This window comes from Anabrus simplex, chromosome 3 (assembly GCF_040414725.1).
Source record: "Anabrus simplex isolate iqAnaSimp1 chromosome 3, ASM4041472v1, whole genome shotgun sequence".
Lineage (NCBI taxonomy): Eukaryota > Metazoa > Arthropoda > Insecta > Orthoptera > Tettigoniidae > Anabrus > Anabrus simplex.
In genome coordinates, this window is record NC_090267.1 from 342,807,241 (window position 1) to 342,825,963 (window position 18,723).

Below are 18,723 nucleotides of genomic sequence, written 5' to 3' on the forward strand. Positions count from 1 at the left end.
ACGGGGGAGAAACATGGATGTATAGTATTGTGTTAAAACTAAAAGGTATTGAAAAGTGGGTCAGCAGATAACTTAACCGATGAAGTAATCTATTCATCGACAAAATAAGGTTTAAGATGCTGATGTGAAAATTATTTTACAGTATTAACTATATTACTTACCATCGCTTGCTCCTACGTACTTCCTACAGTCCTCCGCAAGTGGCCGCATTGCTTGCGCGAAGTTCTCCACATAGTCAGCAGCCTGTGAAATTATATCAACATCTGTAAATGTTCTCCTTCTGCGAAATATTACAGTACAGGATTGGTTATTACATCTATTTTTTTTTCAGGAGTGTGAAATGTACAAACTGCGGAAAAGAGGTAACTTCAATATTGATTACAAAACCTAGAAAATTCGAGACTACTTAATTCTATAATCTATTGTTTTCCGGACAATTGACACAACACGATTAGAAATACGTTTGAGAGACTCGGAAATCTAGTAAGTATTATTGTTAAACTTGCATTTGATATAATTAATGTTTATTTATTACAAAGAGAATGTTTCATTGTTGATCAGAAAGACGACTCACATTTGAAGTCAGAATATGACAACGCTTTGTGAGTTCTTAATAGGTTCCTATTTGCTTTACGTCTCACCGACACAGATAGGTCTACCAGATCGCCATCGCATTACGGAATCAGCTCGCTCTCATACCTACGGGACGCGATCACCACGATGCAGCAACCACTCTCTGGGCTCTATCAGCAGGGCTCACCTCGACCGTGCCCAGCAGAAGTACTTTTTAAACAGGGCCAACCTGTTGTACCTAGCCATATCCCGGGGTGGGACGTGGCCGTACAGGTAGACCGAGCCACAGGAGATCATGTCTTATGGCGACAATGGGATGGGAAAGGCCTAGGAATTGGAAGGAAGAGGCCATGGTCTTAATTAAGTTACAGCCCCAGCATTCGCCTGGTGTGAAAATGGTAAACAACGGAAAAACATCTTCAGGGCTGCCGACAGTGGGGTTCGAACCCACTATATCCCGGATGCAAAATCACAGCTGCGCGCCCCTGCCGCACGACTAATTCACCCGGTGATCTAAATAGGAAGAAGGAACCAGGAGATTAATGCGCTCCCGTTAGAATTGCTGTCTACCGTGGGACAAACAGTCATATCAAAGTAATTGAGCATATTATAGGTATGAGAAGGGAATTTCCTTCGCTCGGATTCGAAACATGCAATCATTGGGTAATTACGTGATTCTCGCTCCCACTCTGTCACCTCAGGGTCTACGTCAAGCCATTGAACTGATAAATAGAAGAAGCCTTGAATCACCATACACAACCCAGTACTTGTGTTCCTTAAAAATAAAATTTGGAATTGCTACTGAAACACCACGTTTTAAAATCAGCTATCAAACATGGAAATCTCTTCAGTGGTTGTAGCACAATGTATGGTCGCCTATGTTGCGTCCTGCTTAGCTGCCATACCGCCAGATATTTAAGGGCTGGTATGTGGTTAAACTGGTACATCCCACTATCGGCAGCCCTGAAAATGGTTTTCCGTGGTTTCCCATTTTCACACCAGGCAAATGCTGGGGCTGTACCTGAATTAAGGCCACGGCCGCTTCCTTCCAACTCCTAGGCCTTTCCTATCCCATCGTCGCCATAAGACCTATCTGTGTCGGTGCGACGTAAAGCCCCCTAGCAAAAAATAAAAAAAAAACTGGTACATACACATCGCCTCCATTTCGGGGAGAGCATGAAAAGAGATGCACCACGAGGATTGATGACATGAGTTTAATTTGTTAGCAATATGTATTTATTTATTTATTTATATATTTATTTAATTATTTATTTATTTATTTATTTATTTATTTATTTATTTACTGAAACATCACTCTAAGAGGAACAATTCTGTTTTAACAATTGTCCTGGTGTTATTGAAGATTAGATTGAAGATTAAGCCACCTAGCGATTTCTCGTAATTTTTTGTATATTATGGAGTTATACATGAGAACTATGTGAACCATGTGACATTGCCGCGGTCGGGGAGGCTTCGCAGTCCAAATCAAGTAGATATCCGGACCTTAGTTGCAATCATATCGAATGGGTATCTGTCGAGAGACGGATAATGGAAAGGCGAATCTTCGGAATCTGCAAGGACCGCATTCTGGATTATTGACTGACATGGCTTTATAATGATATTTAACGTGGCTTGGCTGTGTTGATACTGCTACATGGTTAAAGCAACGGGAAACTACAGCCGTAACTAACTCCCGAGGACATGCAGCTGTTTCTGTATGAATGGATGATCTACTGATGAAGAATTTCACGCGAATAAAATATCTCGGAAGTAAAAGAGACTCCCATTCGTATCTCCGGGTGGAGACTACATGGGAGGGCTCAATCATCACGAAGATGAATATTGACAATCTGCGAGTCGAAGCGTGGAATGTTTGAAGTTTTTATGGCTGTCGTTGGTAAGGGAATCTGGAAATGGAAATGAATAGAATATTACAGAAGATGTAGTTGGTGTAAGTGAAATGCATGGGCAGGAAGAGCAGATTCTTGGTCAGGCAACTAGGGAATTATCAACATAAAACCAAACATGGGAAATGCAAGAGTTAATACTGAAGTAGAGGACGCGCTTTCCCCCTAAAATTCGTTATTAATAGGTCAGATAACTCGTCTTGATGTGCCTTTCATAGTCATATTGTTCAGCCGCCCTTTCAATGGCTTTATGAACGTATAATAAGCGTGTTATGGTGTACCGCAGTTCGCAGTCAGAATTCATCCATTCTGTCGTGCCATTTTTTGGTAAAAATCTATCCATATATTCGCTTTTATATCCTGCATTTCTTGATGTAAAGCTTGGTAGTGTGAAGTAGAAAGCAATTGTATTGTTAATCGCAGTTCTGTATAGAATAGTTGTCTTGTGAGTTCATAAGTTTGTCTCGAAGTAGCGTTTTTTTTTCAGGCAGGAAACTTTTAAAGATACATGGCCTTCATTCTAATGCAGCTAAGTTATCCTTCGATAGTTGTTCCTGGATAATGTCTAAGGCGTATGCCATGATTGGGTCTGTTAGTAAGTAGATATTTTCTCTTAGCACCATGTTAGTCGCTAGAATGCTCTGCCATCTGTTGAATACATTTAGAGGCCACGAAAGGTTAGAGAATCAGAATATCTAGCAGGGAATAGTATCCTTCCGCGATAAGAGGAAATGTTTGCTCTCTGGCTTGACAGGTAGTAATCAAACATGGCTGCATGCAGTGACATTACTAAGAATGAAAATCACATATATCACAATATTAATGGAAGTGTTAGTCACTTAGCAACCTGCAAGTAGAGAATGTTAGCGTAAGCCTCCGCCAGCAATTATTGGAGTGATCATTTAATGATTTGACTTTCTGACTGCTCATAGTTGTATGAACTTGTAGACATATCAATTGCCATGATTCACCGGCAGCTGATTCCACACAGAATAAAACGAAAATGAAACAAATAGGTCCAGTCGAACGGACGGACGGCCTGTTTTTAGTAAACTATTTTTAATATATAGATAGACAGATTATAATATAGGGCTGCGGGTAAGCTACTATGATCGGAATGGTGGGAGAATTATTGCTTTCAATGCAGACACCAAGCCCCCGTGGGGGTTATCTTGCCTGTTTCCCTATCGGGCCCGCCCCAGGTGGCGGATACGGGGGCTACGGACTTGTCTGCAGGGTCTGAGGGAAATAAAATACACTCTCGCGGACAAAAAGCACATGTTGAACAGTGTGATTGTTACTAGCCCAAGCGAAGGCTTGGAAGTGGAAACCTCGCCCACACATGCTGGAGAGGCATTCTAGATATCTCTGCATGGGTGATATGGTGGTTCAGGTGAAGTGGTTGCTGGTGATTGAGGTGAAAGCTCACTGCGGTGTGCTGGAACGAACACATTACTTTGCCGTACGTAGTCTGAAGGAACCACGGGTTCGGAACGTGGCGAACCCATGACTGCCAAGTGGGAACCACGAGAGTAGGTCTAGTGAAGGTAGAAAAAACCTGGTCGGGTTCGGGCCAGGGGCGGATTGCTAGATGGACGGCAGAGGAGCGTGGCGCCTGCTACGGAGAGCCTGAGTTATGGGAGGATAATATTTGGCGGAATGCCTCACCACGAATAGCAAAAACCCTTGAGCACCTTCAAATACACCGAACTGAGCCAGGACTGAACTTGCCAAATTGGGGTCAGAAGGTCAGCGCCTCTACTGTCTGAGCCGCTCAGCCCGGCATAAAAAAGTGTGATAATGTGTAGAGTGATATCAACACTATTAGCGTTATAATGCTGAGTGTAGTTATAGGGACATAGTTCGCCTCTGTGGTGTAGTGGTTACTGTGATTAGCTGCCACTCCTGGAGGCTCGGGCTCGATTTACAGCTCTGCCACGATTTTTGGAACGTGGTACAAGGACTGAAACGGGGTCCACTCAGCCTCAGGGAGTCAAATGAGTAGGGAAGGGGAGTTTCGATTCCAAATTCAGCCATCCTCGAAGAGGTTCCTGTGGTTTCCCACTTCTTCTCCTCCTGTCTAACGCCAGAATGGTACCGAACTCCAGCCCACGGCCGCTTCCTTCCCACTTCCCTGCCCACCTCTTCCAATGTTTCCATTCTCAACAAGGTCCCTATTCAGCATATCAGGTGAGACGGCCAAAGAACTCCCCCAGTTGTAACCCCGACTAAATGTCTCACGCTCCAGGACACTGCCTTTGAGGCACTAGAGGTGGGATATCTTGCTGAGACCGAGGAAAGCCAACCCTGGACCGTGAACGGATTAAGAAAGAAAGAAAGAAATAGAGACATACCTGTAACAAGGAAAATCTAATGAATTAATCAAATAAACGACCTTTCCCCAGTTGCAGGTGATCCAGAGGTGGGGGATCAGAGTTTTCTATGAAGGCTTTTGTACCGTTCAGCGGCCCAAGTAAGGTTCCGAAACAATACCCGTATTCTAGGTCAAAAGCTGACTCTAGCATTGCCCAGAGAACTAGTAGCTGCAGGCAAGACTCAACACCGCGCGTCAGAGAACTCATTACTTCAGGTTCTCACAACAGAGCAGACAACATAATGAAAATGAGGGGTTTGGATCAGCCGAAAGTCTATAAAAGACATCGTATGACTGGCTAAATTTCGCACAAATTGTAATATAATGAATAAAGTAATAATAAAAATAATAATTTAATAATAATAATAATTTCGTGTGGCTATTTCTAGCCGAGTGCTGCCCTTGTACGGCAGACCCTCCGATGAGGGTGAGCGGCATCTTTCATGTGCAGGTAACTGCGTGTTATTGTGGTGGAGGATAGTGTTATGTGTGGTGTGTGAGTTGCAGGGATGTTAGGGACAGCACAAACACCCACTCCCCGGGCCATTGGAATTAACCAATGAAGGTTAAAATCCCCGACCCGGCCGGGAATCGAACCCGGGACCCTCTGAACCGAAGGCCAGTACGCTGACCATTCAGCCAACGAGTCAGACATCATAATAATAGTAATAATAATAATAATAATAATAATAATAATAATAATAATAATAATAATTATAAACGGAGATCACTTACAGCGTACTGGCACATGAGTGCCAAGAATATGGAAAGTGTCCGTGCGTTCACCATTATTGACGATGTGTCTAACTTCATAGAAAGAACCTGGAGTACACCTACAGCGACGTTCATTTATACTAACAGCAGTAGGAGATAAAATTAGAGGAGGAAAGGAATAATTATTCATAGTATCTTAAAGATATCACTAAAGTACTAAAGTACACAACCGTAAAATATTCCATGTCAATTTACGATAAGGATGGTGATATGCAGTAATCAACTTGCGCATTCATATTACGTATTTTTTTTCTTATGTTCCTACTTGCGTCATTTAAGTGAGATTATTTTATCACATTTTAGCATAACCATGTCCTGTATAACACCCATACTTTACATATCATATTATACTCTCAATTTTATAGCCATTATAAATGTATGAAAGAATACTTTAATCAGACTTCATTTCTTACTAGCATGTACCCGCGGCTTCACTCGCGTTTATTAATTTAACACACATCGTTTTTTCTTAAATAGCACTAATTGCATTATTTTATTTTAATAACTATTGTTACATCCAATGCTTAAGATCTACCGGGTTGGTGGATGGTACAAATAATACTAACACAAACTACAGAGCTTCAGGTTAAACTATATTTGTCCTTCCATTTGGAGCTGATATGTACAGAGTGTTTGTCTTTCCAACCCACGTACAATTGACCATAAGAGAAGCACCGTTTCCGATGATCGAGTCCTACAACTCCATACGGCTGCCCTTGTGCCTTGTTGATGCACAAATATAAACTCACACAAATGGGGGAAATGAAGATGTCTAAATTGAAACGGGATATCCGAGGAGATCATTTGAATCCTAGAATTGATTACTACGCCCGCGGTATGTCCAATCATGGTGGTGTCTTCAATAATATTAGGCATCAGTTTCTTGATTGAGAGTCATATTCCTTTGCAGAGGGAAGGCGGATTCATATTCCTCGGAAGGTTAATCCGTGCCACAAACATCCACTCCAAGATGTTCGGGGGTACTCCACGTGACTCCAAGTTGTTCAGAAGATTTGGCATGTAGTTGACAGCCTCATCTGTATTACATGTTGCGTCGATACACTTTGAAATTCTAGTAAAAGTCGCTTGTTTATGACGCTGACAATTTCATTTCTAGCAGCAAGAATTGCTCTTTGACACAGCCATGCGTGATCGGTAAAATACTGTACCTACCTATGACAAACTTTTCTAATCTCTGCGTGCCGTAGATTTGTCTGGGCATCACACACATACACACATATTATGAACTGTATTTGGCTCCTCGTGTCGTTGAACGAAAATGGCTTCCTACGCCGTGGACTTAAAATGGCCCCTTGACTTGCATTACCTATCTTATGTACGTTGCCTAGCGAAAGTGAATGTACGCATTTAATCCTGGTGGCAGCACATTGGATTGCCCTATGCCAACACACCACGTTTCCGAAATTAACACACACACACACACACACACAGGGCGTCTGTTTATCTGACATCAGCAAGTTCATAAAGGGTAGCCATGATTCTAGGTGTCAAAACAAAGGCGGTTGGCGCGAGAACCTATGATCATCTGACAGGGACATTGTGCGTGACGTTTCAATGTCGTAAGTTTTAAGAAGTGAAAAGTTATATTCTCACCTTAAAGAATGCCAGCCGTATGCTCAGCGTAACGCTTCAATAATCGGAGTGTGGTGATTAATAATGTACCCTTTCTGCGACTTATCATAATTCGCTCATGGATGCAATAGTGGCACAACTCAAAAAATACCAAATGGGATTTATTACAGACTCCGGCGTTGTTCGTAAATTTATTTCATTGTTATAAGCTGCAAACTCCCAAAATAGTCCAATATAATCTATTTTAAAAATTCCAGCAACAGTGACACATCTCAAAATATCTAGGTCATGGCTTCGGCAAGGGGAATGAAGGAGCAATTTTTAAGCAACGTTTTTTAATAACTGAACTCTTTCGAGACGTCTAGTACCATAAATCAATCGTAAGGTTTCCTCATTTCACTACTAAGGGACACTTTGTAGAGCTACACATTAATCTCAGAACTTGATTTTCTGAGTTGCGTTGGGATGGGAAGATTGGAAGGGATAGACGAGGAAGAGAGAAGGAAGAGGCCGTGGTCCTATGTTAGGTACCATCCCGGCAATTGCCTGGAGGAGAAGTGGGAAACCACGGAAAAACACTTCCAGGATGGCTGAGGTGGGAATCGAATACACCTCCACTCAGTTGATCTCCAGAGGCTAAGTGGACCCGGTTCCAGCCTTACTACTTTTCAAATTTCGTGGCAGAGTCGAGAATCAAACCTAGGCTTCAGGGGTGGCAGCTGATCACACTAACCACTACACCTCAGAGGCGGACTTATTTATATATTTATTTATTTATTTATTTATTTATTTATTTATTTATTTATTTATTTATTTATTTATTATTTATTTATTTATTTATTTATTTATTTATTTATTTATTTATTTATTTATGCAACTTATTCACCTTGTACGCCTTCTCAAGGACCATGCTCCAGTACATAGGATATTTTTCAGATGCTTTGTACGATAGATTCACAGATAATAAGCGTTTTTTAGGGTTCAGATATTATACAGAGAGAGAGAGAGAGCAGTTGTTTTACGTGCCAGTAAATCTACCGCCTTGAGGCTTCGCACATGAGCGCATTGAAATATCGCTTTTACTGTTTGGGCTAATCAGCCCGTCACACCCCCTATTATTATTATTATTATTATTATTATTATTATTATTATTATTATTATTATTATTATTATTATTATTATTATTATTATTATTTCTTCTGTTTTTTCACTGCTCATGTTATGGCCTTTCTCTGCTATTGTAATCTCTCAACACGTCATTTTAATGCGATGTATCACGAATCGCCTAATAATTTGTTTTCTTTTTTTACTTATTTACCGTTATTCATGCACTATTTTCACCTTGTACGCTTTCTCAAAGACCATATATCAGAACAAAGTAACCTCTCCATATTTTATATACAGTAGATTAACGGTATAAAGCGTTTGTTTACCTATATTTTTCATACCGTTGTGGAAACCCATCTTTAGATTTCTTCGTTCCGTGGATTTGGCCGCGCATCACACACATACAAACACTTCCGGATATCACCGACTGACTGAATAATGCCCCTCGTGTCTGTTACAGAAAAGGGCTTCCTACACCATGGACATAAAATTGCTCCTTGCTTGTATTACGTATCTTATGTACGTTGCCTAGCGACAGTGAATCTATGCATTTAATTTTGGTGATAGCAACACACGTTTTCCGATGGTTTTTCGTTCGTAACTCACAAACGAAAGCGAAAATGAAAAATCCGGTATCGAGTTGCATTCGAATCCTCTTCCATCTACCTATGTCCAAAATATCAGATCTCTGCGTATCGTAGATTTCAGTGGGCATCTCAAATACACACACAGTCAAACTCTTCTTTTATACTAGCACCTACCCGAGGCTCAACCGCGTTTATTAATTCAGTAGCCAGATGTTTTAAAAACCATTTAATTAAAATCAGATTTAAATATTTATTAACACACATCGTTCGCATTTATCACATTATTTTACTTTTAAAAATTTTATAACACCAATGCATAAGACGTACCGGGTTGGTGGATTGTACAAATAATGTTAAGACAATATAACAGAGCTTCCGGATAAACTACATTAATTGCTCTTCCAATTGGAGCTAATACACTCGACCAGAAGAGAAGTATAGTTTCCGATGATCCAGTCCTACTACTTGTGCCTTGTTAATGTGGATATCGAAACTCAAACAAATGGGAGAACTCCAGATGTCTAAATTGGTTCGATATATCCGAAGGCATAATTTGAATCAGAGAAATGAATATTACACCCGCGGATTAACCAGTCATGAGGTGGTTTCAACATATTCGGCATCAGTTTCTTGACTGAGAGTCATATTCCTTTTTTTTTTTTTGCTACTTTACTTTACGTCGCACCGACACAGATAAGTCTTGTGGCGACGATGGGATAGGAAAGGCCTAGGAATGGGAAGGAAGCGGTCGTGGCATTAATTTAATTAAGGTACAAACCCAGCATTTGCCTCGTGTGAAAATGGGAAACCACGGAAAACCATCTTCAGGGCTGCCGACAGTGGGGTTCGAACCCACTATCTCCAGATTACTGGATACTGGTCGCACTTAAACGACTGCAGCTATCGAGCTCGGTCATATTCCTTTGCAGGGGAAGGAGGATTCATATTCCTGAGAAGGATAATCGGTGCCACAATCGAGAACTCCAAGATGTTCGTGGTATCCAGGTGACTCCAAGTTGTTCAGAAGCTCTGTAGTGTAGTTGACAGCCTCATCTGTATTACATGCTGTGTCGATAAACTTGAAAATTTTTAGAACACCGAGTAATTTATTTAAAGTCGCTTGTTGATGACGTTGACATAGTGATTTCTTGAAGCAAGAATTTCTCTTTTAACCAACCACACGTGATCGTTGAAATGCTGTACCGAACTATGAAAAAACTTTCAGATCTCCGCATGCCGAAGATTTGGCTGGCATCGCACAAATGCACACAAACTCTTCCGGATAATTACGGACTGAATTTGGCTCCTCGTGTCGGGGAACGAAAATGGCTTCCTACGCTGTGGACTTAAAATGGCCCACCTACCTTATGTACGTTTCCTAGCGATGGTGAATCAGTGCTGGGGGCAGCACGTTGGATTACTATAACCAAACACGCGTTTCCCGAAATTTAAAAAAATCACACACACAGGGTGCTGCATATCTGACATCAAGTTCATAGAGAGCGGCCATGTTTCGAGTTGTCAAAAGGAAGCTTGTTGGCGTGATAACATATGATCAGGTGACAAGAAGGTCGTACCTGGATATTGAAGGTCATAAATATTTAAGAAGTGAAAAGTTAGATTTTCACATTCGAGAATGCCTGACGTATCTAGTAATCAAATATTTTAAGGTAATTGGACAAAATTAAATGCTTCCTACACTAGAAGAAATCCAAACGTTAAAAAATCAGAGTGGTACTCATGGCAATGCAATGTGTTTAAAAATATGATCAGAATGAGCTGTATTTTTTAATGTTGCACTAACACTTCGAAGGTTACGGCAAGGGAAGAATGCGAAAGTGCATTAAGTTACAGCCCCAACATTGCCTGGTGTGAAAATTGAAAACTACGGGAAACCATCTTCGGAGCTGCCGTCGGCGGGATTCAAAACCACTATCTCCCGAATGCAAGCTCAAAGGTAGCGCTACCCTAACCGCACAGCCAACTCGCTTGGGGGAGAAATGAGGTTGTAACCTATCGTCGGTTCCTTTCGTTTTAAGGATTTCCGTCCTAAATACTCGTTTAAGTCGACGGTTTCTTTTTATCATAACATACACTTAACCACAACAGCCGAGCAGGCTAATGCTCTTGATTCCATTTCGCAGTCAGTTCATATGTCACTGTGTGTCGATTTTCCTTAGATACCTTTCGAACTACCCTACAGTCAGCTGATCGCAATGTTCGCCTCACGCCGCAACATGGTTGATGTGGCGGTATTCCCAATCTGTGTCTGTGAGAAATAGGTACGGGTCACTGCACGTAGAAGAACAGAGGAAAGATGAGAAACAGGAAACAGTTCTTGAGAAGTGTGGAAGTACGAGGAAGGGAAAAGGTAGGAAAGGGAAATGTAGAGTAGAGGATAGTAAAGTCGGGAGGAACAGGGTCATGCGAGGGAGAAAAGGGAGGAGGAACTAGCTTCTGCAGCTGTCAGTAAAATTAGATTAGACCAGGAGGGGAGGCGATAAAATGAGATGGGTAGAGTTGAGGCTCTAGTCATGGGTGATTCAACTGCAAGACATGTGGTGAAAGTGTGTGGAGGAAAGGGAATCTGGGTAGAATGCTATCCAGGGATCAGGTTGAGGCAGATGTTGAAGAAAGTAGAAGAAGGAGGGGAAAGAAAAGGCGGTAGTGTTTCACGTTGGTACCAACTTAGTTGGGGATGTGTAGGAACTGCTAAATGCAGCACGGGTGAAGTTTAATGAAGAGGATATTTTTGTCAGTGGAATACTGTGTAGGAGGGATACTGACTGGAGACTAAAAAGTGGGTATGTGTGGAAGTGGGAGTGAGATTTCTGGGTGGGTAGGAGATAGAGATCTGCACTCTGATGGCGCCTTCACTTACACCGCAGTGGTACGTTTAAGTTAAGAAATTTGTTTGCAAGGGTTGTAGAGAGGTACATTCAGGGAAGCGGGGTGGTCTAGGGAGCAGTGGTAAGGGTACAAGTATCTAGAAGTCAAGTAGAGATGCATTGTAAAAGGAGTTGAATTATGGCTGAGAAATGATAATAATAGAGGCAGAAATTTTCTCACGGAACTGGAGTGTGTATCGTAGAGATAGGGTAGGAACGTTAGGAGGGGGAGTATTCACTCTGGTAAAAGAAGAATTTGTAAGGTACGAAAAAGTTAAAGATGACGTCTTTGGAGTGTACAGACCGGGAAAGTGTAGCGCTGACGCTGATTCAGAATTATTTGGTAAGATAGTTAGCTATGTGGGAAACGACGTGAAAAGGAATATGATTGTAGTGGGAGATCCAAATTTTCCAAATGTCAACTGGGAAGGTAATGTGAACGACAGGAAGCATGACCAACAAATGGCAAATAAGTTAATATGGGAAGGATATCTGATTCAGAAAGTAATGGAACCAACTAGAAGCAAGAATACCCCGGACGTGGTGCTGCTAAAACCATATGAGCTCCAAAATTTACGTAAATTCAGAAATAGAGCCAACTTTAACGTATAGGGGAGAGAGAGAGATACGATAAAATGTCATAGAACCGAAGTTGTAGATGACTCCAAATTGGCCGGAGATTGTGTCATGCCTTTTGTGATACGACTTACCGTTTAGCCACCAAATACCTCGAAAGGAAGGTCTGCACCGTCATTAAAATTGCCTCCATATTTCGACATTTTTCGGCTGTAAATAATAAAATTTTAAACATCCGGTAAATTTTTCGTCGGTTACAGCCAAAATGCTATAATTTTGCCAAATTTCTATTTTCTAACACGTCCTGGAGATTGTGCTGGCATCTTGATACGGGGAAGGGGGTTAAAAATTAGGACTTTCGGGGAACTTTTAAGCCCATGAATCCTATAGGTTATCGTTTTGGATAAATATCACCGACTGTGTTCTTCTGCAGATTTGAAACTCCCAGCGTGTACCCTTCAATGAAGTTTTTGAGAATTTCAGATTGTTCTAGGGATCCTGAAGTCATCAGCTTGTCTGGTACCAAGTTTTAAGATTCTAAGATGCCTAGAATTGTCTCATTAACTCACGTCTGTTTTCACTTTTATGCCTTAATTTGTATATAGAATACTGTGTCCTTTGTTGGCAGGACCTAGTGTTTACAGTGCACTATGTCTTCTGGTATGGGCTAGAATTTGTTACTTTCATTGACCTGTCTCAGTCTTATCCTTGGCTTTGACAATATGAAAGTGGCTGCGGTATGAGTGATGGTACTAATGCCATTCATTATGCAGCCAGTCCCTGCTATGAATGGTGTGAAAATGTCGCTCATAGGGTCGGTTGTTGCACGCATTTCAGTGGGCTTGGCAGACTGATATGCAATAGCAACATCTGGCCCAGTGGGGAAAGCAACGGGAAACTACCTCACTCCTCATTTCCCTAGTACGCCTCTTCAACGACACCTAGGCAATCTATGACAGCTAGTGGTGGACCTGTTGAGGATCCAACCAGCCTTCGGGCTGAATACCCAACATACTACATATAGTACTGTAGAGATAGATCGCGAAAAAACTGACTACAATTACTCCCACAGTATGCTTTCCAGGTAGTAAGTCATACTTGAAAGTCATACTGGAACATACACACGTCCATTATCTCGGTCATTTTTGTCAATTTATTTTTTCACCCTTTCTCACCTCCTATGCCAAAGGTGGCTGAAGTTGGACTTTAAAAATCCGGAATGTTGCTATTCATCTCGGTGACCCGGAAAACTATGGATTCGGCAGTATATTCGATTATTATTTTTATTATTACTATTATTATTATTATTATTATTATTATTATTATTATTATTATTATTATTATTATTCTTTGCGTTTAGGCCATCTGTGGACCACGGTGCTTGTGTTCTAGCTGTGTTTTTGTCGTCGTCTGCCCCTTTTAGCGTACTGGATTGTGTTCTTAGTGGCTTCTTGAGCCTTCCTGTTGGCCCAGTATTCCTTCATTTTATTGCTGAATTCTTTCCTGCGCTCCTCTGACCAATTCCCGACTCCTTTGTGGCTAGCTGATGTAAGGGATGTTAGGAAAGGTTTAGTTTTGACCATTAAACGGTATGCATTTCTGTCAGTAATGGCGGTTTGATTAATATTAAGCTCTGCAAGATTTTTGTCCACTTGTTTAGTCCAGGAGAATCCAGTAGCTTTGCCTTTGTTAGCAACCTTGAAGATCTTATGGGATAATCTATTAGGATCCATTCTGTATAGGTGTCCATAGAAAATCAGACGTTTTCTCCTGATGGCATCTATGAGGTTTTCTTGATGCTGGTAGAGCTCATTGTTGGGTTTGTGCCATCGCCTTCCATTTAGCAGGATCCTTGGCCCTATTATTCTTCTCAGGAATTTCAGTTCTTGCACTTCCAGGGCTCTCAGTGGGGTCTTTTTAGTTAGGGATAGGCATTCTGCTGCGTAGAGGACTGATGGTCTGACTACTGCATTATAGTGTCTCAGTTTTACATTCTTTGATAAATGCTTTGAGGTATACAGTTTTCTGCAGGCATGGTAGGCCTTGTCTAATTTGATTCTCCTTTGTTCAAGACCCATCATTTCACTTAGGTCCTCCGATATCCACTCTCCGAGGTACTTCATATTTTTAGCTCTCTTGATGTGTTTTGTATCACCGACTCCCATTGTTGTAGGGGCATCTTTGATGTTGGTCATAAACTCGGTCTTTCCAATGTTGATCATGAGGCCCGCTTTAGCTGCTATAGAGAGCAGTGTTTGAAGCTGCACAATGGCCTCATGCATGTCGTTTGCTAATAAAGTAAGGTCATCAGCAAAGGCCAGGCATGGAATCCTCAGGTTGTCTGATTTAAACCCCATCCTTAATCCGGAGTTTTCAGGTAATGACCTGGTCCATTCTCTTATGATCTTTCCCAACTATATACACACTTCTGTGATAGACTGTATTATTATTATTATTATTATTATTATTATTATTATTATTATTATTATTATTATTATTATTATTATTATTATATCTCACTCCCAACTCCCCCTCCCTAATGGGGGCTAAACTTTGAGTTTTAAAATACGGTGAGTGTTATTATCCATCTCAGCGACGCCGAAAACTATGGATTCGACACTACATTCGGTTATTTTTATATCTCAATTCCCCCTCGATCCCCACCTCAAAGGGGGATTAACTTGGATTTTTAAAATAACCGGAGTCTCACTATGCATCTCAACGACCCCGACAACTGTAGATTCAGCACTATTTTAGATTATTTGTATATATCACTCTCCCATGAAGGGGGCAGAACTTTAAAAAATTCGGACTGTCACTATTCATTTCAGCGACCCCGAAAAGAATGGATTCGAAACTACTTTCGATTATTTTTATATCTCAGCCCTCGCCCCTCCCCCGCCCTAAGGGTTCCTATTCTGTCTTACCTCCACGTGGTTTTTCTCCTGATACTAAAAATTCGGAGTGTACAATTCACTTCGGCGACCCTGACAACTATGGATTCGACACTATTTTCGATTATTTTTATATATCACTCCCCCCTCGCCACCCACCAAAAAGGGAGCTGAACTTTTGACTTTTAAAAAATTGGGAGTGTCATTATCCATCTCAGCGACCTCGAAAACTGTGGATTCGACACATTTTTCGATTATTTTTCGCAATGCCCCCCTGACCCCCACCCCTAAGGGATTTACGGATTGCTTACTCCCACAGTGCTCGTCTCCAGATAGTATGTCACAAGTGTACCAAGTTTGGTTGAAATTGCTCCAGTGGTTTAGGAGGAGATGTGTTATTTACACACTCACACACATACATCCATTTTTATATACATATAGAAGATTCAACTAATTCCTCACTTCTTTTCACCCCCCCCCCAATCCCCTTCGCCTAAGTGGATTTTCTGAAAAATGAACATTTGTGTTCTTTTATTTTTAATAAAGGAGATTTCAAATACAACTTTCATCTCCACAACATGTTAGGATTTTGTGATAGATTGTAGACTAGATAATGTCGCTGGTGTAGAATCCTGGAGCTGACGTTGCCATGGTTACGGCAGTTTATTTCTTTTATCCGATTCCTAGAGCAGATGTAGTGTGGTGCCAATATCACCGTAACGGTTGGTTTTAGGGCCTCAAAAGCTAGGTTTTCGGGCCCGTAGGGCTTACCGAGTTTTGTTCTTTGCTTCAAGGGGATTAGATTGAGCTTTGTCTCGTCCTCATACGACAAATTCGATATTTTGCCTATATTAGCCTATTATTTTTATATCTCCCCCGTGCCCCCCCCCCACACCTCGAATTGTTTTGAAAATAAAATACAGCCCATGTTACTCACTGGCAATGTAGCTTTCTATAGGTGAAGACATTTTTAAAATCGGTTCAGTAGTTTTCTATTCTATTCGTTACAAACATACTAATCTTTCTTTATAATACTAGTATAGACTAGCTGTAGTACCCGGCGTTGCCCGGATAGTTTCTGAATATTTCCCTTTAAGATTTGCATTACCAGTTAGTTATGTGTGAAGTGAATTTTTATAGAATTCATTTTTGATTTGCAGATTGATATGTTACGATCTATTATGTAATTTTAGAATTATTTAGATGTGTTTGATTTCAAGCTTTGGATTATTTAATTTTCAAGTAAAACTTCGTCCTTATGGAAGCTCGAATCGATTGGGAAGTATTTGATCCTGTCAAAAATTAATAAGTGATAACTATATGTATTTAGAAGTCGCACTATAGATACGATGTACAGGATTGAATTTCAACTGGCAATGAGACTGTCCCCCTCTCGCCCCCACCCCTAAGAGATGAAAAAATCTGGATTGTCACCATTCATCTCGGTGACCCCGAAAACTGTAGATTCGACACTAATTTCGTTTATTTGTATATCTCACCCCCCCCCCCCCGTCACCATCATCGAAAAGGGAGCTGAACATGAACTTTAAAAAATTCGGAGTGTCACTATTCATTTCAGCGACCACGAAAACTATGGATTCGATACTATTCTGGATTTGTCTTATACCATCCCCCTCGCCCCCCACCCATAAGGGTGATAGGTGTGTCATACCCCCACGCGGTTTGTTTCCTGATACTAATTGATAAGTGTACCAAGTTTGGTGAAATTGCTCCAGTGGTTTAGGAGGAGATGTGTCATTTACACACCCACCCACACACACACTCACGCACACACATACATCCATTGTATATATAGTAAGAAGAAGAAGAAGAAGATATAATATAATTTCGTGTGGCTATTTCTAGCCGAGTGCAGCCCTTGTAAGGCAGACCCTCCGATGAGAGTGGGCGGCATCTGCCATTTGTAGGTAACTGCATGTTATTGTGGTGGAGGAGAGTGTTATGTGAAGAAGAAGATAAGATTTTATATATATATTTTCGATTAATTTTTTATCTCGCACCCAACTTGGACCTGTGGAAAATCCGGAGTATTACTATTCATCTCAGAGACCCTGAAATCTATGGATTCGAAACCGTTTTTAATTACTTCTATATCTCACCCCGCCATTCGCCCCTCACCTAAAACGGGGCTGAACTTGGACTTTAAAAAATTCTGGAATATTACTTTTCTACTCAGCTACCCCGAAAACTATGAATTCGGCACTATTCTCGATTATTTTTATAACTAACCCCCTGATACCCCACCCTTAAGGGTGCTATAGATATCCTACCCCCACAGTGCTCGTCTCCCGATAGTAACTAATACGTGTACAAAGTTTGGTTGAAATTGCTCCAGTGGTGTATGAGGAGATGTCATTTGCACACACACACACGCATACATATATTTTTATATAGTAAGGTAAGATTTTTATACTTCACCCCCTTTCCATCTCCACCCAAAGGAGTCCTATGAGTGCCTTACACAACAGTATATTTTTTACAGATAGTCTTATGTGTACTAATTTTGATTGGTAGCTATGCCCAAACGTACATACATAACCTCGCTGCTCTAGAATCCTGGAGCTGACGTTGCCATGGTTACGACAGTTCATTTCTTTTATTCGATTCCTAGAGCAGGGGTAGTGTAGTGCCAATATCTCCGCAACGGTTGATTTTACGGCCTTGAAACAAGGTTTTCGGGCCCGTAGGGTTTACCGAGTTTTTTTCTTTGCGTCAAGAGGATTAAATTGAGTTTTGTGTCGTCCTTATACGACAAATTCGATATTTTGCCCATATTAGAATATTATTTTTATCTCTCCCCCGTGCACCCACCTGGAATTGATTTGAAAATAAAATACAGCCCATGTTACTCACTGGCAACGTAGCTTTTGTACAGGTGAAGAAATTTTAAAATCGGTTCAGTAGTTTTTGAGTCTATTCGTTACAAACAAACATACAAATTTTTGCTCTTTATAATATTAGTATAGATATATTATTATTATTATTATTATTATTATTATTATTATTATTATTATTATTATTATTGAAAATATTTAACGAAGTCTATCATTGCTTTCGTCACATTTTACTGCCATACCATAAGGTACATATCAAACATACTGTAATGTATTTTACTGTCTCATTAGACAGTAGTATTGTTATAATTAACATGCCATACATTTTACATGACAATTTACAGTCGCATACACAGCGATGTTTTAACGTATATTGTGACATTATTTATATTTAACGTATAGAGTGTCATATCGTATGTCAGTTTTCTTTGTCACATTAACATGACATATTTTAATGTCACATTACACAGCTATGCTTTAACGTATACAGTGTCATAGTACGATGTCATATTTTCTTGTTACATTTTACTGCCAAGTTTAAACGTACACAATGTCATGTTCCGTCATATTTAACATGAGATAATATTAACTGTCG

The 18,723-nt window shown here is 40.6% G+C and overlaps 1 protein-coding gene across 1 annotated transcript in view; it reads right to left on the reverse strand.

Annotated features, from left to right (window-relative positions):
• Positions 1 to 5,679, reverse strand: part of LOC137498910 (uncharacterized) — a 29,487-nt gene extending 23,808 nt beyond the window's left edge. Inside the window, exons 1-2 of the mRNA XM_068226706.1 lie at positions 5,590 to 5,679; positions 162 to 243 (exon numbers count right to left, since the gene is read on the reverse strand). Of these exons, the coding sequence (XP_068082807.1) occupies positions 162 to 243; positions 5,590 to 5,667 (160 nt within the window). The 5' untranslated portion in view covers positions 5,668 to 5,679. The remainder of the gene's footprint in view (positions 1 to 161; positions 244 to 5,589) is intronic.
• Positions 5,680 to 18,723: the final 13,044 nt, after the last annotated feature.